General features: G+C 45.5%; 6 protein-coding genes across 6 annotated transcripts; 4 read left to right on the top strand and 2 right to left on the bottom strand.

The window, feature by feature from the left end:
- Nucleotides 1–535: 535 nt before the first annotated feature.
- On the top strand, nucleotides 536–1951 carry BHQ10_002590 (uncharacterized protein; the record flags this gene model as incomplete). The annotated part of the gene is made up of 6 exons (XM_040874753.1): nucleotides 536–709; nucleotides 780–816; nucleotides 869–942; nucleotides 1003–1382; nucleotides 1438–1499; nucleotides 1554–1951. The coding sequence occupies 6 exons, from the start codon at nucleotides 536–538 to the stop codon at nucleotides 1949–1951; spliced, it is 1125 nt and encodes a 374-aa protein (XP_040731095.1).
- A 2045-nt stretch (nucleotides 1952–3996) lies between these two features.
- On the top strand, nucleotides 3997–6218 carry BHQ10_002591 (uncharacterized protein; the record flags this gene model as incomplete). Its single annotated transcript, XM_040874754.1, has 9 exons — nucleotides 3997–4185; nucleotides 4253–4339; nucleotides 4399–4900; nucleotides 4952–5044; nucleotides 5098–5212; nucleotides 5266–5332; nucleotides 5402–5566; nucleotides 5628–5769; nucleotides 5839–6218. The coding sequence occupies 9 exons, from the start codon at nucleotides 3997–3999 to the stop codon at nucleotides 6216–6218; spliced, it is 1740 nt and encodes a 579-aa protein (XP_040731096.1).
- A 1021-nt stretch (nucleotides 6219–7239) lies between these two features.
- BHQ10_002592 (uncharacterized protein) lies at nucleotides 7240–8562 on the top strand (the record flags this gene model as incomplete). The annotated part of the gene is made up of 1 exon (XM_040874755.1): nucleotides 7240–8562. One exon carries the CDS (start codon nucleotides 7240–7242, stop codon nucleotides 8560–8562), a length of 1323 nt encoding a protein of 440 aa, XP_040731097.1.
- Nucleotides 8563–10409: 1847 nt separating this feature from the next.
- On the bottom strand, nucleotides 10410–11630 carry BHQ10_002593 (uncharacterized protein; the record flags this gene model as incomplete). The annotated part of the gene is made up of 2 exons (XM_040874756.1): nucleotides 10410–11290; nucleotides 11348–11630. The coding sequence occupies 2 exons, from the start codon at nucleotides 11628–11630 to the stop codon at nucleotides 10410–10412; spliced, it is 1164 nt and encodes a 387-aa protein (XP_040731098.1).
- A 2865-nt stretch (nucleotides 11631–14495) lies between these two features.
- Nucleotides 14496–15928, bottom strand: BHQ10_002594 (uncharacterized protein; the record flags this gene model as incomplete). The annotated part of the gene is made up of 3 exons (XM_040874757.1): nucleotides 14496–14580; nucleotides 14634–15755; nucleotides 15810–15928. 3 exons carry the CDS (start codon nucleotides 15926–15928, stop codon nucleotides 14496–14498), a joined length of 1326 nt encoding a protein of 441 aa, XP_040731099.1.
- A 1530-nt stretch (nucleotides 15929–17458) lies between these two features.
- BHQ10_002595 (uncharacterized protein) lies at nucleotides 17459–19147 on the top strand (the record flags this gene model as incomplete). Its single annotated transcript, XM_040874758.1, has 1 exon — nucleotides 17459–19147. The coding sequence occupies one exon, from the start codon at nucleotides 17459–17461 to the stop codon at nucleotides 19145–19147; it is 1689 nt and encodes a 562-aa protein (XP_040731100.1).
- Between the last annotated feature and the right edge of the window lie 519 nt (nucleotides 19148–19666).

Below are 19666 nucleotides of genomic sequence, written 5' to 3' on the forward strand. Positions count from 1 at the left end.
AACGACAACATATGACCAATGGAATTAGGTGCGATCTAGTATATTTGCGGAACCCATGCTGTAATTCCATTGGATCTGTGATTGAAATTATTAATGAGGACTCGATCTTCTAGCATATGCAAGTTCCAATCCTACTAATATTTGGAGGCGAACCGCAAAATCTGCAGGCGAGGTTTCTAGATCGGTTTAGGACATTTGATACCAAACACTGTAAGGTTTCTCCATCTGATACTACCACAACCCCCGTTTAATTTCATATTTCATCCTAACCATGCCCTAAAAATCATAGAACCATCCTTTTGATCTGGAACTACGATTGAACTAGAGAGTTCTTCGGCGACTTGAGATCGATCGACATTCACTGCACAGATGTGCAGAGATTCTCCTGCGTTTCTGTGTAGACTTAAACCCTGAAACCCCCCGCTCATCAGCACAATCTTTATTTCTTTTGTTTTCAGAGGGACTCCTCCCTTTCATCGACTTCGATCTTCACATACGCCAATTTTGGGGACGTGAGAGGAGGTAACCGGACAAGATGGTTGACGAGACTTCAGCTGAATTCTTGGCTGAATCCAAAGTGCAATCCATTATCGTCTGCAATGCGATCCTAATCGCCTGCAGTGGAGTAGGAATTGGTGTGAGACTCTTTGTGCGCTCAAGGTTTCTGTCTGGTATCGGCTGGGATGATATCTTCTGTTTAATTGGATATGTACGACTGGCTACCCTGGAATACCATTCACACCGATGTCGACTGACCAAGTTTTGCCGCGCGACTTTAGATCTTCACATTTGTGGAATGTTTGGTGTGCATTTTAAGTAAGTGTACACTCATTTTTCAGACGATATGAAGCGCTGACAATGATGAAAGTGACAAATTACGGCTATGGACATCACTATCAAACTATTCAAAATGACTTATACAAACAGAACATGTTCCTCAAGGTATAGCGCAGCCCTGTACTAACCGCGAAACTTATCGCTAATTCCCATTTCAATGTCTAGCTAGACTTCGTGACCGAGATTACCTATCTCATTGCTCTGTGGGCAGTCAAAGTTTCTTTCGGCTTATTCTATCTCAAAGTATTCCCCGGCCGATGGTTTCGCATTATCTGTTGGGGTCTGATCGTACTCGTTACCGCCGAATGGATTGAAGAGACTTTTGTGGTTATATTCCAGTGCTCGCCTGTACAAAAGGCGTGGGATGCCAGTGGAAGTGCGGCGGGCAAATGTCTCTCGCTTCTAAGCTTTTACTACATTTCGTTCGCCGTTCGACTTGCGACTGATTTGGTTATCTTCGCTCTCCCGCTTCCAGAATTGCTTCGATTGAACATGCCACTCGGAAAGCGTCTTGGCCTGGTTTTCATGTTTGGCCTGGGTCTTATGTATGTGCTTGATCTTGAGCCGGACTTAAGGTCTTTAACACTAACCGAATGACAGGATTGTGGTGACAAGTATAATTCGAGCAACTTACTTGAACAACTTTTCGATTGATCATACATGTGCGTTCGTCTGCAGTCTACGGAACCATGAAAAGAATACTAACGTAATTCCAGGGACACTTGTTAACCCTTTGAACTGGTCATCTGTGGAGATTGGTGTCGGCGTGTTCATTGCCTGCGTCCCATCGTTCAAGACCTTGATCACCTTCTGCTTCCCCTCTCTCAAACACATTTTGGGTCTCTCTAGTGGCCGCAGCTACGGTCCTCAGTACGAACTCTATGGGGCATCAGGTCGGCGTACAGAAGACCCTCGCTCATGGAATGGGAAATCCCATAACCACACCAAAATGAGCACCATCACCCGTACCAACGTTGAAGCCAGCAGGAACACATCTGAGGAGCGCATCATTTCGGATAATCCAGTGGGTATTCAAGTTACCACTGATGTAAGTGTGAACCGAGTGACCAAACCGACGGACCCTCATCTTCATCCATGGAACCAAGAAGACTAAGGTCTTGTACTTGAGTCTTGTTCTGGGAGGGTCTCAAAATCTTGAGGATTGGAGGGGAGGATTGGCGTGAGGGCGTTTAGGAATTTTGTGTAGACTTACTGGAAATGAAAACAAGAAATAGTACATAATACATCACCTGTACAGTATGATTAATGACTCCTTCAGGTCTCATGAGTATTGAAACCTTTTCCGCTAGAAATCTTTGTATTTACTATGAGACTCCGAACATCTCTACAAAATCTTATGCTGATTTGTCTCATGAATACGAGAATACAGCCGACATGTTTTCCTCCTAGCAAACTCCTTAGTAGACTGCATTGGTGCACTCGATCCGATTATTTCCACGTGCGCTTCTTTCTGCTCTTTTTTTAATTTCTAGTCTACTTTGCTAGTCGACCATAAAACGAAGATTCCTCTCTAAATCGTATGATTCGATCTAATAGCGCTTCGTACCTCACTTAGTGCCAACACAAGTTATGTACATAATGAAGGCTAGAAKCCATTGGGTCCCAGCCAGCTGGCTGACCGAGATGGTTGGACTAAGCGAGAGACAAAAACGGGGCAGGAAAATGAAGTGGGTTCCAGTGCGGCAGAGGATTGCAGCCACCGGCACCAACCGCCATGCTTAGACCGTCTTGGGGCGCCATCCCGCCCTCCTAAGTCTTCTTCCTAAGCCTGGTGGGTTTGTGTTTGGGCGAATAACGCCACCAAATAGATGACTAAAAACATACTACTAACCATTTTAGCCTAGTCAGGAAATCGATGCAGAAATCTCATTTGTATGATTAATCGGTCGTTTTCCGGATTCCGCATTCCGTAAATTAATCATTCTCGATGCACGCCACAATTGCGCTTCATTCCGAGATCGAAATTACATCCGAACCGGTGCATCGAAACCCCGGTCCTTAAGGACGAGTGTCTTATAATGAAACGATCCTTGTGAGATCATGTGTTGGGGCTTTGTTTCAACGTGCGATGATACTGTTTGATCGAGTCCCCTCATTCTGGAACTGCTTTAAGTAGTTAGATATGACATAGTACCTACTCAGGATACAATACTCCTGTTAGAATCGTAAAGCATCGCGGCAACTTTCCGGGGCTTGCTGAAACTATTGACTGATGGCACGATACACCAGAAAAGCACAAATCCCGTAGTTCAGCATTGCACTAATCATTACCAAGTTAAAACCCCGTCTGAAGCGGCTTAGCACGACATCTCGAGTCGTTAGTTCTTCATTGTACAGTACACCATGGATGCAAGTGCATAACCTAGCCATTTAGTCGTCTCTAGTACCATGCACCTCAACGTATGGCAGAACACAAGGTGGGTCGACCAAAACTCTTGGGTGATATTGTCCTGCTAGTCGATACGCAGTACACACATTCTCACCTCCCACTGGCTCAGAGAGAGCTGATATGCCACGCACTTTTGCAGAACTTAAACGCTCCTGGAAATTGCTCCGATTGCCACGTTCTTTCTTTACGGGGTGCATGGCCAGTGTACCCAACTACCCATTCGCTCCGACTTATCAGCTATCCTCTGGGCAGTAATCTACTCCATTTCCTGCACCTACGGAGCGGACATGCGCCGCTTTTTCCTTTCTTTAAAAAACTGGAGGACTCTGACCCGGCCTAATCGCTCAACTAGTAAGTCTTTTGAACCGGGTCCAGAATGGTAGAAGTCCCTTCAGAGTTTCCCACTTGCAACGCCTCCAAACACTAGCTCAGACTAAAAAAATAGCAAACTGATTCGATTGACTCCATCCAAGATTCTACACCAAACCTCTCGTCAAGGCACTTGTTATCGGCTTGGCCAAATTTAATTTATATTACGCCAACTACCGTCACTCGTTGTTTCTTTTCAGGTAGCGATCTTCACTTTTGGTCTTCTTTCAAATTCTACTGCTCCTTTTTTTGTTTACTTTTGCTTTTTCGGTCGTGTTTCCCACGTGTTCGTTGACGCAAGGGTCTGACCGTACAGTCCATATCTCCTTGCAAACTGAAGCATAAGGCAGGAAATCAATCTACTTCTTTTCATCTCTAGGATGACTGACACCAAAACCGTCACTGCTGAAGACACCTCGGTGCCAACAACCCCAACCATGTCGTCTTCACAGGAGGCTATGGATTTCGATCAGTTGCCAAATGGCTACTATCGTAGCAAGAACTTCATCGGGTCCCTGGTTGCTGTCTGTTTGATGGCTATCAGTTTGTATTTGGGTTATGTCATGCCGGTAAGCTATTCGATCATGTTGAATGATCATCAGTTTGCCAGCACAGAAGAATTGACAGGCTCTGTAGGTCAATAGTTTGGCAGCCATCAACAAGGACCTAGGCCCCGACCCCAACTACAGTTTGATTTCGACTATGTTCACTTTGATCTCGGGTGTACGTTCTTTCTATTTCTTCCAAGACAAAGCAAAATTACTGCATACTGACTTCAAAAGGTGGCTGTCCTTCTCGTCGGTCGTTTTGGTGACATTTTCGGTCGTCGTTACTTCTTGATCGGTGGACAGTTCCTCGGTTTGATTGGAGCAATTGTCTGCGCTACAGCCAAAAATGTCCCAACTGTCATTGGTGGCAGCGCTCTCTGTGGTCTGGCTGCCGCTGTACAGTTGACTTTTTCCTTCGTCATTGCAGAGCTTGTTCCCAACAAATTTCGTCCGGCCGTGAACGCTGGTATCTTCCTTACCACTTTTCCATTTGCTGCTTTCGGTGGGTTGTTTGCCCAGCTCTTTATTGCCAACACCGAAAAGTCATGGCGCTGGTCTTACTACTTGAACATCATTACTTGTGGTATTTCCGTCGTCTTGTTGGTGTTCTGCTACTTCCCTCCTGGCTGGGATACCAAGCACAAGGGTGTATCGAAAATGGATGGTCTCAAGAAGTTCGATTATATTGGATTTGTGCTGTACGCCGGTGGTTTGATCTTGGTACTCTTGGGTCTTTGTAAGTTTTAAGACGTCCCCATTATGAAGACAGTCTCTAACATCACCGAAGCCTGGGGTGGTTCGTCATACGCCTGGAGCTCCGGACACGTCGTTGCCTCGTTAGTCGTCGGCTTCGTTGCTCTGATCGCTTTTGTGCTCTACGGTACCTTTTTTGACTTGCGCTATTGTAGTGACCTGTCCACTGACCATTCGTAGAAATCTTTGTTCCTATGGAGCAACCCCTTTTACCCATGTCTTTGCTCAAAAACCGTGGCTACAGTGCTACTGTCTGCTCTGCTTTGGTCGGTAACATGGTGTATTTCTCTATGAGGTACGGATATTTCCCTAGATTCTGAATGATTAGGATACTGACGACACCTGTAGTCTGCTATGGCCCGAGGCTATTGCCGCTCTCTACACCACCGATACTATCAAAGTTGGTTGGCTTTCGGTACGCTCCCATATTCAATTTTCAAGAAGTCTCATCAGAAACGACTCTAACATAAGTTTCCTTGTACAGGTCTCCACCGGAACTGGTGTTATTGTCGGCGAAATCGCTGCTGGTATCTTGATGAAGCCCCTCGGATATAGCAAGTACCAGCTTATTTTCATCACCGTGGCCATCACGGCCTTCTCCGGAGCCTTGGCTGCCATCAACCAAAATACACAGGCCATGGGTCTTGCGGTAAAACTTGCCTCCATTGGTACATTAAATTTACATTTTATACTGAGACCATCTAAATTAGTTCACTGCCGTCGGTGGCTTTTTTGTCGGTTACCTCGAGCTAATTACTCTCATCATGTGCCCGCTGTACTGCAAGCCTGAGGACATCGGTCTTGCTAGTGGCTTCCTCGGTTCCGCAAAACAGGTTGCAGGTACCATTGCCGGTAAGTGGTCTACCTGATATGAAGGCATGGAGGTTTCATCCAGTGTCACTGACACTTCTTCTCAAATAGTTGCTATCTATGTCGCCATCCTCACCAACCGTCTCACCGTCAACTTGGGTGAGATTCCAGAGGTTGCCATTTCTGCCGGTCTTCCCGCCTCATCAGTCGCCACTCTCATGGAGGATATCGCCGGTTCTCTTCCCATCAGTACCGTCCCCGGGATGACCGATAAAATCAGCGCAATTGTGGCCAACGCTGTCCAGACAGCATACTCAAACTCTTTCCACACCGTCTTCCTTGCCAGTATCGCTTTTGGTGGTATGGCCATCATCGCAGCCGTTTTCACTATTCCCGTCGATGACAAGCTCGACAACATTGTTGCAGCTAAGTTGGCGGGTACTGGTGCAAGTGACGAGGCCTTAAATGATATCGAGAAGGCACACCAGTAGGGATTGAAGGACACAGATTACATCTGTACATATTTTATTGCATACTATGATAGACTATCACGCATTATGTACTTCACTTTTAGACTCAATGAAAAATTGCAATGGTGTCATAATGGGCCAATATGTTTTATGTATCCATATGCTTGCTCTGCAATTGTAGGTAATTTATGTGGAATTTAATCAGACTACTCCCTGGCAGTAGTGAAATGTTAGTACTAGTAAGCCCAAAGAATGGCACGGCCATGGTTTGTGCATTTATGTAAGGTTATCACTATTTCATTTAAGTTCAGTATAGGACTTACAACATAGATGAGAGGGAAACAGGAAATGAAGATAGAGTACCCAATTTCTATTGAATCATCACGATACCGTGACATTCACAGTTGCGCCCAATACTGGCACTGTCACATAATTGTCTCCAAATGTGGCGTGTGATTCATTGATAGCCTCGCCATCCAAAAGCCTCTATCAAGCAATACCGAGCTGCTCGAACTGGGTACCGGCATGCTGATATTACCCAAAGCCCCAGAAGGAATCTCAACATATCCATAAAATTGTGACCCTTGGTCAGTCGTCCAGCCAACATTTAATGGCTATTCGAATTATCCAACGCACCCCTAGTCCAAGAGACATCCCCAGGTTCTGGTTTGATAGACCAAGTCTGAAACCTCAGTCCTGTCGCTATCGCACCCAAGACAAAGTTTGTCAGTGCCGGTATCACCCCCGTGCTCCAACCATGTGCTGCATTGTACGTTCGAAAACAGATAATCAATTGTGCACGATGATGTACCTTTCAGCTATATAATGAATCAGGACTATTGATTGTGTGTAGCATCCGCAGATGTTGTCGTCTTTTATCGAGCAGCAAGCACTGGCCGTCCCAGTTGGGTCTAGCGCCAGAAACTCCGGGAAAACGTCGGCCCGGGCCCGCGATGTTTTATGTCTTTCTTTCTTCTTCACTCTTCCTACTACACTTTGTTTTGTTTCCAACGACATTTGCCATTGGTTTCTAGCCAGGAAAATGCCAATCAAGGTAGGGGAGCTATCCGAGCTCCTCAACGCGCGCTATGTGATCCATCTGTCTGATGGCAAGCGCCTAGTGCTCTTCCGCTTGCCATCAATCGACTCATCCCATCAGAAGCCCCACGAATCTTCAGATGGCTGGTCATACTACGCCATGGAAGCAGAATGTCCACATGCCGGAGGCCCAATGGAAGAGTCAAGCGTAGATATAGAAGATTCGGCTTATGTCGTGTCATGTCCATGGCATGCGTACGACTTCAATGTGGAGACTGGTGAATCTAGCGTGGGTATCAAGACATGCACCTATCCTATTCGTATTCAAGACCAGACCGTGTTTCTGAACTACACACAAGGCGAACATGATGTGAGGCTTATCAAGCTCGAGGCTGTTTCCGAAAACATCAAGCTGAAGCACCATCAAGATTCGGATAATTTTACAACAACAAACACTAGCATAATCACTTCACGCTCTTTGGATGAAACATCCTCCTTCTGTGACTGGGCTGTAGAAATTCTTGAAACTGCAGATCCAGAACGCAAGATCGAGCTCACTCATCGACTATACACCATATTCAACAACCAAGAGACATCTTCTTCGCCTATGGCATTAGGAAAGGGGACAGTCGTACCCCCTGATCAGCCACCTCGACAGGGCTTAACAGAAGTCAAACCCTGGCAATCCCAGTATCATGGACGGGGAGGTACGGTGAAGAGCAGAATAGCAATGCTACACGCTTTAGCGAACATTGAATTATGGGCGATCGACCTTGCTATTGATATTTGCGTTCGATTTGCAACTTTTCATACGGAACAGAACATACATGAGCTACCACGAGCCTTTTTCCAAGACTGGCTGAAAGTGGCAAATGATGAGGCGAAGCATTTCTCGCTGCTCCGCACCAGGATCGAAGAGTTAGGCTCCTATTTTGGTGCTTTATCGGTACATCATGGTCTTTGGGAATCAGCAACTCGAACTGCCCATGATATCAGAGCCCGAATCAGCATCATTGCCTTGGTTCACGAAGCCCGTGGCCTCGACATCAATCCGATGACCATCGAAAAGTTTCGCAAATCAGGAGATTTGGAAAGTGTCAAGGCTCTGGAGATCATTCATCATGACGAGATCACCCATGTTACCACAGGTCATAGATGGTTGGTTTGGATTTGCGATCAAGAAGAAACGGACCCTATTCAAGTCTTTCGCAGTAACGTTCAAAAGTACTTTCGAGGTTCTATTCGTGGACCATTCAATACGGAAGCACGACTGCAGGCCGGAATGGATCAACGATGGTACAACATTGACGATGCTGTTAAAACTTGACGTCATGTCAATTGAAGTCGAACAAGATCAATAGTTTAGCTTGTCATGACCTGGCATAATCTCCCTGCATCCAACTCACGCGCCATCCCGCTAGGATTTATGTCGTGACAGCACGCACGGTCGGACTCAACACAGTATGACTCCTACGACCAATTCTGACGCAAATTGTCTGACAAAAAGACATCAGGCATGGAAGTTTGAATAGAACGTTGCCAGTCACAGCGAATTACAAATCGTTATTCCATGAACTCTGAAACGCCGAGGATCGGGTTGAGTATATCAAAAGTCTTAGGATTTGTCCTTTTTAAAGCGTATAATCCGACCCGAGGATGTGATTCCTTGCTCAGATGTCACAAAACTCTTGCTTCCCACAAAGACTGTATCAAAAATGTGCAATTTCGAATACATGTGATCAATCTGGCTCCAAGTGTTTCCTTCTACTTGCAGTTTTGTGCCGTACTCAATTCAAATCTCAAATCTTTGTCGATAGTACGTGCGACATCACCTGACATCCACTCCTCAATGTCTCCTTTCAGGCTAAATCAACCCTGAGGGCTGTACAGTATGAAAAATAGCTAGACAGTACATACCTGTTGCAATTTATTTTTGCTTTCACTCGTTTTGATTGGTTGTACGCTATTAAATAATTAAAACAAGCCTTCTCAAGCGCGAATCGACTTCAATCGAAAAGCTTAGTACTCGACGGCTCGTATAAGCTCACCAGACCCCCATCGAATGCCATCCGATGATGCAGTGGCTGATTCTGGTAGCGGCTTTGTTAGGGAGGGGTTTGGTCTGAATTGGCTTTACAACCCGGATTTCCAGAAAACGGTGGATAATTGGGCTTCTGCCAACAAGAAATAGGCCATTGATCCAAGAAGTGTTACTCAAGGCAATTAGTATCATACCCTTCTCTTAGATATCTGGCATGGACAGCCGAACCGCCGTAGAAAATAGTAATGCACCATAATACCTAAAGGATCTCAAATCATAGAGTTTCAGCACCAGCATTTGAAATAATTGTCGACATATTGGTTACACTTTCTGGAAGGTCGTAGCAGGAAATAGACCCTTTAACTATCCTGGCAAAAAGGCCACAATCAAAGATCTTGGATTCGAGGAACAAGCGAATAATTTTTGTTGAAGCCGAAGCGAATTTGCCAACCAAGTCAAAATGAAGAGAAATATTGCTCAGCACAGGAATGATAATTCATGAGGACGGTATTCGACGTCTAGTCTATTGCATATATTTAACATAGCGGCTACATTTTGGAACTTGGAAATGATTATGCTCTTCGTGAAAAAAAGTACGGTTGCTATGGTCACTGTACAGACAATATTGATTCTTGATATAGTTTCAGCAACTCACAAAATGGATTGGAAATATTGTAACGTCCCTACATAATGATTAGAATCAAATTGTCTGTGTTGTCACCGATTGCTGTCACCGATTGGTATAACAGCGTATATTCCTGTTTCGATGTTGGTGTTGTACATAATATCACTTGATGTCGATGCTGAAGTCTTCAAACGACAACTAGCAATTGATCATGGTTAGGCTATCATGAAGTTAGGTACAACGGCCTACGCGTAATAACAGGACACAGTCCCAAGAGAGAAATTACAACATATCCCTGAATGTGCGGTCTCTTCTTATATCACAACCTGTCCTATTATACTTGGTTCTAATATCTAGGGTATGTGAATGTAATGTCATTGATCTAAGTGTGAGCTTACTCAGGATATATACAGGCGTTTATTGAAAACGACATAGTGGTTGTCTCCACGGAGAAAACGAGCTATGAGGTTTCTCTGTACGTACCCGACAACTCATATTCCAAGTCCAATTAAGCCGCGGTAGCGAAACCGATGCGAGAGTTGGTAGTATCAAAGACAGAGTAGTAGTTCTCCAAGAACTTCTGACCAATAATGGTATTCACGCCAGAGCTACCGCCATCGTTAATCCAGGCGTAGTACTTGCCGGAGGACAGGCCGTAATAGCTATACTGGGCGGTGGGGACCAAATACTGCGACGGTGTCAAGGTGTATGTAGTCGAACCAAAGGTGATACCAAAGTTTGAAGTTGGCTTAGTGGTAAATACAGCCAAGCCAGATGAGCTATCGGTCTTGCCTCCAGCAGCAGAGAGGAATTTGTTGTAGGCTGAGGTTGGGATGTAGATCAGCGTGGTGCCGGTATCGACAATGCCCGAGGCAGAAGACGCARGGGTGGTTGAGCCATAAGTGAACTTAGCAATTGAGATGCCCCAGTAGTACGAAGCATCGCCACTGCTTGTTTTAGAGAAGTATGTAAGTGAGCCGGTATACTTTGAGCTATCGACTCCACCAAGGGTAAGCTCTCCATTGGTGTCATCAGTGTCACTTCCGCTTTCTGGTTTGAATGAAACACCAAGAACCTCCTGTGAGATAGAGCCCTGGCTGTATAGATTGTCCAAGAAGGTTGGAACGGTGTTGGCATTGGAGACAGTACCTTCAGTCAGATCGACTGGGCCGAATCCGATGATTCCATCGACGCCACTAAATCCCGAGGATGAGGTTGCAGCGCCGATTGACTGTGATGAGACAGTAAGGCCCCCGAAGCTGACTTTATCTTTGTACTCATTGCCGGAGAATGAGCCGCTACCATAGCTGACCGAAACTGTACCACCAGTACTCTTGCCGGTGGAGCTCGGTTCGCAAGAGCTTTGAGCACCACACCAGGTGTTTGAAGCTAGACAGGATGGCGAGTCAGTAAAAAATCATAAAATCTTTAAGAAAAGTAACATACATCCAGTGTCGACAATAAGGGAGTAGGTGGTGGCCCCAATTGTGACTGGAGCAACATAGCTGACGTCTTCATTGGTGACCGAACCAGAGCTAACGGCAGAAACGGCGTTGATGGCAGCTACACCGTTGACCTTATTGAGGCGAGCTTGGCCTTTGCTAACGACGTTTTTGACCGACGTGAAGTTTGAAACACGCTTCAATGGCAAAACGGCAGTGTTAACCTGGCGCTCAATAGGCGATGCCAAGGCTGCGCTGGCAGCCAGAAGGGTGATGAAAGAGATCATGGTTGAAAAAGAGAAGGGTAGAAGTCAATGTCAACGTCTAGAGAAGGGTGAAGAATAGAGTGACAAAAGTCGATTAACGAAGCGAAACGAAACCTCTTATATACCCAAAAACTTTCATCATGAAATATGCTTCAAGAATTCAGTGTCACAACACTGGTGGTGAATATTCATGGTTTCGAAAAGGGAAGGTGACATGTAGGCCTGAATTAAACCAATTGGATTGAATTCTGGCTTGTTTGCACTTTGATTTAGAAGCCATTGCTGATCTTTTTCTGTATAGTCAGACGCCACTCATTTAACAGACTGCTACCTTCTACACTTAGGAAGGTCAATCACATGAGCATCTTTAATCAAGCTTTTGAGGCCATATCTCATCCCAATCAGTCAATATAAGCTTACTTTGATAACCAATAGAATTCATTTCAAGCTACTCTCTCCTAGCCCAAATGCCCAATGATTTCTGTGGAAGGTCGTTATCTTTCTTGTTATATGGGAGTGAAAGGTACCACCTTCTATTACTGGTTAGGTTCGGATTTAGACTAAGATTCGGAACTGAGCCTAGCCACCAGATCTAATTACTGGTACCTACATAGTAAGCATGAAGACTAGATTGATTCCTTAGTTGTTGTATATTAACTTAGAAAACACCTGTGATTTGTCAAATGAGATCATTACTCCTCATTCTGTCGCACTTGAGTCTCGGTGAACGCCACGGATGCCTCCACGAAGACGTTATTTTGGCCTTCGATTGCGGTTTTTGTATGTAGTATTAGCATCCTATGCTTAACTACATTTGGAAAAGAGACCGAGAACCCTTGGGCCTAGAGGTATCCCGTGCCGCGATAAGATTCGACTGACATCGCGCTCATCGCCCTAATTTGAGTCTATGATAAGCTAACAGAATCTAGCTGCAGATCACTCTCACAGGATTGCCAATCATCAACTAGCGAACTATGAGCACGGGTACGTATCTGTATCTGAGGTTCTGCACGGTCTGAATGGCGAAAAGACCCTAGTCAACCAACGAAAGTTGCGAATTTCCATCGCCATACATCGCCGTACACTGGAACAAAGTGTTTCTTGGCGAGAAGCAACCTGCGAGTATATCCCGTTCCGATAAGTGTTTCGATTTTCTTTCTTTTTCTTTTCTTTTCTTCAAGATACGCTAGGTAGTGAATCTAGTTGGTTAAGAAGTCTGTCATACAGTGCTTTGAATAGGAAATGAGTTTTGCTTTCCTACAGAATACGAGGTAGCTCACTGCGACGGCGTTTAGCATTGATGCTGATGAGTTAATAGTATCTAGCCTCTGCCCAGCTAGAGCTCATCACATGCGAAAGCTTGATATTTTCAAGTTGACACGCCGTTCATGCATCATGGGATTTACTACCTTGTGGCTGACAAGGTTGCAATGCTCTACATATTGCTGAAATTAATGCATAAATTTAAAAGGTTTCCCGGCAAATAGTCCCAAAAATGAGACCAGAGTACAGGATGCCATTCGCCACTTGTTACCTGATCTCGCGCTCAAAATCATGTCGCCAGGAACCCAGCACAATAGCAACAAAATCTCGGCGGCTCAAGCGGTAAGATTTTTGGGCATGGCAATAACACACTAAAATTAAAGTGTTTTCTGCATAAGAGATGTCAGTAACGACAGTCTGCGGATCATAGATAACGCCCAAAACTTAGATAAAGCTGACAAGGTTCTGAAACGAAACTTCTGCGATGGAAAGGAGGTCATTGGACACAGCATGGATCCCGCTCGCGGTGCAGCTCTCTTGCCAGCTCTCAGTCGGTGGCAGATGAAGTTGGGAATCATTTAGTTGCCCAGTCACCCATCGTAGTCTTTCCAAATATCATTGCGCTTTCGCTTTTTTATTTTTCGACAACAAAAGCATTTCTATTTGGAATCGGATATTTAGCAAGTATTGGAACACCGTGATGACGGCCCATGAATTGGCCTTTTGCTCTGAAATAATCATCAAGAGCTGTGGCTCCTTGAACGGCGACGTCAGAAATAGCAAGCGTCGATTTGATACACGAGCCCATTTTATTCCAATTCCATGCGATTCAGAAATGCTCGAATGAGATCTTCACAAGTCCAAGTGCCATCACGATAGGCCTCGTGTATCTGCGAGATTGTGCTTAGACATTCATTTTGAAGTCTCTTTGACTTTCTATAGTGTGTCTGACGCGTCAATATTCTCAGCATATATGTTAGATGTTATCTATCTCACGGCGAACCTCAATATTCGCAGTGGGCTCCTTAGGGTTGCGCCTACTCAACAGTTGATGTTGGCGGTAATGTCCGCTCACCCAACATTCAACACGTCTATGAATGATGTGGGGATGAGCCCCCAGATTGATAACCACTAAGGCCCATTAAATTATATGTTAATCCTTGTGAATGAATTGGGCAATTCAGTTGTTCTCAGTATCCACTATTGTCGCAGGCCATTACTTCTTTTGGTGCGTATTAAAGCACTTCCTTATTCAGCGATCTCGACATATGTCTACCTACAAAATTTTGCTTTAGCAGATAGAATGTATCGTCATCGTTATTGTATTCAACTATCTCTATAAGTCGAAATCACCGGCTGTTTTTGCTTCATCACTCATTCCTTCAAATCCCTCATATCCCTTGAACAATGTTCCATTCAAACTTCCAGCACCAAAGACGTGGTCTGCGAAATATGATGTAGCTGGCGGCCCCTACAGCCGCTTATGTAAAATCCACGAAAAGGACCCTAAGTTTTCATAAGAAGGGGAATAATTCTATTGTCTATAGTGAATTATTCTACCCAATGATGGTAGATCAACGCTAGCCACATCCAACCAGAAACTTCACCACAACGAATGAGAAATTAAGCCTTCGCTTTAACAGATTTTTGAATGAGCTCGTCATATCTGAGATATGCTCCGAGAAGCACTTGAGCACCAGCCGCACAACTATACCAGAGCGTCAGTATATAAAAAATGCGTTCCAATAGCGGGACACTTACTCCTCTGGTCTTGAATATTCAGCGGGGTTGTGACTGACCCCATCGCGACATCTCACAAAGATCATAGCTGTTGGCACCTTTCTGCTTGTATATACGCTGTCGTGGCCTGCTCCACTGACCAATTCTATACTGTCACAACCTACAGAGCCGCATGAGTCCCTCACACACTGGACCATGGTAGGGTTGAAGTTCAAAGCTGGCGAAACCCAAAAGTTGTCAATCTCCATCTTGAGACCATGCTTAGTACAAATTTCCTGGAATTGCTTCCTGCACAAGGATTCAATCAATTTTACGTCAGAGTCGGTGGGAGCGCGAATATCAAGCCCAAGACGGACATTCCCAGCGATGGTGTTGATACTTTGCGGCAGGCTATCGATTACTGCAAAAGTAGCACGACCGCCACGTTCAAAGATGGCGCCCTCGGTGACGATCTGGTTGGTAGCAACGATCATCTTCGCTGCTCCAAGGAGAGCATCGCTCCGACTGTCCATGGGCGTTGTTCCGGTATGCGCTTCTCGTCCGGTAATTTGAACATTATACCATCGGATGCTTTGCACGCCTTTGACTACAGCAACTGGCTGCTCTGCACGGTCGAGTATGGGCCCTTGTTCAATGTGTACTTCAAAATGAGCAAGGAGCGGGTTGGCGTCATATGAGCATGGAACTGGTCCAAGATACTCGATTCTTTGCAATTCTTCCTTGAGTGTACGACCTTCAGGATCCACTCTTGCATGAGCCCAGTCAACAGTAAATTCTCCTCCCCATACTCCGGAACACAACATGGCAGGTGGGAATCGAGCGCCCTCTTCGTTTGTCCAATTTACCACAGCCACTGGTGCATATGTGGTTATGTTATACTGATGGAGGACCTTGACAACTTCGATCGCTGAGATCACTCCCAGGATACCGTCATACTTTCCGCCAGTCGGTTGAGTATCCAAGTGCGACCCCAACCCGATTGGTGGTAGAGTATTGTTTTTTCCCGGTCGGATGGCAAATATGTTCCCCATTTCGTCGATCTTGTGGTGACATCCGTATTTCGCGGTCTCTGCAATAAACCAGTCTCTAACTTTCTTGTCGTCGTCGTTGGCAGCGAGGCGGTTCATTCCGCCGTCCGGCGTGCTATACGTTCAATGCATTAGCGACTTTACTCAAGAATAACTGCGACAGACTTACTTTCCCCACGAGCAGGACTTCTCCAGAGTACTTATCAATCGCTCGGCATTGATTGTGAGTTCTGCGTATCCGGGCGACAACCCGGCTACGTCGTTGGGCTGTAACGACTGTGTGGCCATTGTTGCCGAAAAATGAAGTCGACAGCTCTTGTTTTGACTGACCAAAGAATTTTCTTCTTGCTTTGCGATATTTTTTTGATATGATTCTCTGTTGGAAAATACCTTATCTTCAACCTGGACCCCTCTTTACTGTATCAAGCTAGTGTTGGCTAATCAACAACCACTACCGGCAAATAAGTAGGTACCGAATGATAAGAAAAGGTCGGGGTCTTTCGCGGAGATTGCCGCAATTTAGTCCTCTTCATTCTCATCTACATACTTAAGACGCCGCAAAATGCACGCGTCGCTGCACTTCGAAGAATCAAAAGCTCCAAAAGCTACATTCGTACATCATATTCCTTCTCTCATTAGGGAGGTATTGCATGTGAAGACAGATCAACATGGGGGAACGTCAGTGCCAAAAGAGTATACTCTCATGCGCTCGTTGTCGACGGCGCAAAATCAAGGTTGATTTTCTGGCCAACAGCTACCCCCTAGACAGTGCTTACTTTTGATCGATTATAGTGCGATACAATTGGAATTTAGTGCGATCGAAGGATCCCATCTAGTTCGCAATGTGTGTTAGCTAAGGCTGAATGAGCTGGCTCCAACCCTCGTGTTGGTGAGGCTACAATACCCCGAAATATCGTCCAGTTTCTAGAGGACGAAATCGTCCCAGTCGGGTGGTTTGGATATTTCTAATGCGTCAGACATCCTGATTCTAGACTTACATCAAGATGCCCACGGCTTTGGCGTTGACAGGGTGGGTCATATCGACGTGATAAGAGGAGGCTGCCCTCTTCCACCCGATATCCTACATACAAGGAGGCGATACTGGAAAGTGACGATGTATAGACCTTGATTGCAACTGTGTCGCCACTTGAATCAGATTTGACTGATTTTGTCTCACGAGTGCGCATGGGACTTACACCTACTGGGATTTTCCCACCAATACGTTACTTGCAAGTCAAGCTAGAGTTCCAGCAATCAGTATTCCCGCGGGGTTCACGGAAGATGGGTTGCCCGTTGGAATGGAATTCATCAGCTAGGATTGCCGCGAACAGGCGTTGTTGGAATTGGCCAAAGGAGTTGAGCATCACATTCCATCGCGTCTGGCAATATAGCTTTAAGATTATCATGCGAGCCAAAGAGATGTTTGAATGGAAAAGTCTTCATAGGTCATTTATATATAAAGAGACAATGAAGAATGCTTAATCGGAATTGAGAGGCTATAGCCCTAGCTCTGATGCCAGATCGGGACACAGAATACGAATCGGGTTGGCCGACACATTGAAATATTGCACAGGAACCATTTTCACCACCGCGTTGTCTATTTGTCCATGCCTAGGTAGATTCCCGGCTATTGTCGGCTTAATCCCCTCATGTATGACACATTGAACGGAAGTCCAATCAGAAGGATTCAACAGACCCCACGTCTCCCCGCGCGGTTCCTTAGTTATTTCGTATATATTAATAACTTTAGCCCCATTTCTGACCATGTGAGACACGTACATAATATTTCCAGTTTCCCTTCAGGCTTTTCACAGAAAAATGTCAATCAAAGTAGCAGATTATCTTTTCACCCGCCTCCGCCAGCTGGGTGTTGACACTGTCTTTGGCGTGCCTGGCGACTTCAACCTTCGTTTATTGGATTTCGTGGAGCCTTCAGGTCTGCGATGGGTAGGCAACTGCAATGAGTTAAATGGTGCCTATGCCGCGGATGGGTATGCTCGTATCAAAGGTCTTTCGGCGTTGGTCACTACCTATGGTGTCGGAGAGCTCTCGGCAATCAATGGAATTGCAGGCGCCTTTGCCGAGAAGGCACCCATAGTTCATATAGTGGGCTCAGTCCCACGTCCGAAACAGGAAGCTCGAATCTTTGTGCATCATACTTTTGGAGATGGAGATTATCGGCACTTTGCGAGTATGGCCACACATGTGACAGTTGCACAAGCGAATTTGATAGATCCACGACTTATCCCGGACCAGATTGACTGGGTGTTGAAACAGGCGATCTTGCACAGTCGACCAGTCTACATTGAGGTGCCAGACGATATGCCCGATGTGCTCGTCGAGACCAAGAATCTCGAAGATGTCATCAAACTTGATCCGGGACGACAGACTGAGTCGGATGCAGTGGCCTTGGAACAGGTGACGGAAAGAATATATGGAGCTAAACAACCCTTAATCATAGTTGATGGGGAAACTAGGGCAATGGGTATATCGACCGACGCTGAGAACTTAGTCAAATTGACTAATTGGCCGACGTGGACCACTATGTTTGGAAGGGCTCTGATCAACGAACAGCTTCAGAACGTGTATGGCATTTACACTGGCCAATTTGGCGACCCATCATGGAAAAAGTACCATGATACTGCCGACCTCATCATTATCATTGGGCCTCATTACAGCGATACCAACACTTCGATATTCACAGCATTGCCTAACGCAGCAGTTACAGTCGCATTCTCACCAAACACTATTCAAATCGGAGACGACATCTACCGAGACGTATCTAAAAGCTTCCTCAACCGCCTCGTCAGCAGTCTGGATGCCTCACGCATTGCAAAGGTCGAGGGTCCTTCTTATTCGATTAGAACGAATAAAGCTCTGGATCCATCTGGACTGATCACACAAGAACACTTCTGGGAGAAAATGAATGGCCTCTTTCAAGAAGGTGATTTGATTCTGGCGGAAACAGGGACTTCCTCGTATGGGAGTCAGGCTTTTTCAGTTCCCAAAAATGCACGTCTTTTTAACGCTGTCACCTGGTTGTCCATCGGATACATGCTTCCTGCCACGTTAGGAGCCACCTTGGCGCAACGAGACCGGACCAAGGACGATACAACGCGTTCATTTCTCTTCATTGGGGATGGTAGTCTGCAGATGTCCGTGCAAGAAATCAGCACAATGATCAAGGAGAACTTGAATGTCATCATCTTCGTTATCAACAACGGTGGATACACTATCGAGCGAGCCATTCACGGCCGAACTCAACGATACAATGATGTCGCTGTTTGGAGGCATACTCAAGCTACTAGTTTCTTCGGCGCAAATGAAAGCCACTCCGTGAACAATAATTTTGTGGCTAGAAGCTGGTCAGACCTAGAGCGGATATTGTCGAATGAAAGCATCCAGAAAGGCAGCGGTGTTAGGCTGGTCGAGGTCTTCATGGAAAGGGATGATGTGTGCGGAATTTTACTACCACTAATGAAGACCAGGATCGCCAACGGTGACTAGTTTGATGTTGCCGTATGGCGAATTTTCTGTACAAATAGAGTGCGAAAAGTTCCAATGATCCATTCGACCTTCTCACGCTAAAGTAATGCACATCGCAGCTATGCCCTCCTCCGATTCGTACCACACGCCTAACTAGGCGTGGATTTAACATCTCTAAAATTGTATATCCCGGAATGAACCACACTACGATATGCTATGTATGCTATTAAAGTAATGATATAACCCGAGGGATTCATCCTACGCAGATAGTAGTAGTATTTAATCCCGGCATTCGACTCAACGAAAATATTAATGTCGTATTTGAAAATCGTGATACGTTTTTTTTTCCCGCCTAATACATTACTTTGGAGCTGACCGAGACATTCTCCATAGAAAAACATAACGTCCTTTTCGCAGAATTACATAAGCAGCTGTAGGGGCCGCCAGTCACGTAAGGTACGTGACCTTTCGAGCGGAGCAAGGCTGACAGCTTGTGCAGATCCATTATCTGACCTTAGTAGTCTCTTACTATGTAAATAA

Source organism: Talaromyces amestolkiae, assembly GCF_001896365.1.
Source record: "Talaromyces amestolkiae strain CIB chromosome Unknown scaffold3.1, whole genome shotgun sequence".
In the NCBI taxonomy this organism is placed as follows: domain Eukaryota; kingdom Fungi; phylum Ascomycota; class Eurotiomycetes; order Eurotiales; family Trichocomaceae; genus Talaromyces; species Talaromyces amestolkiae.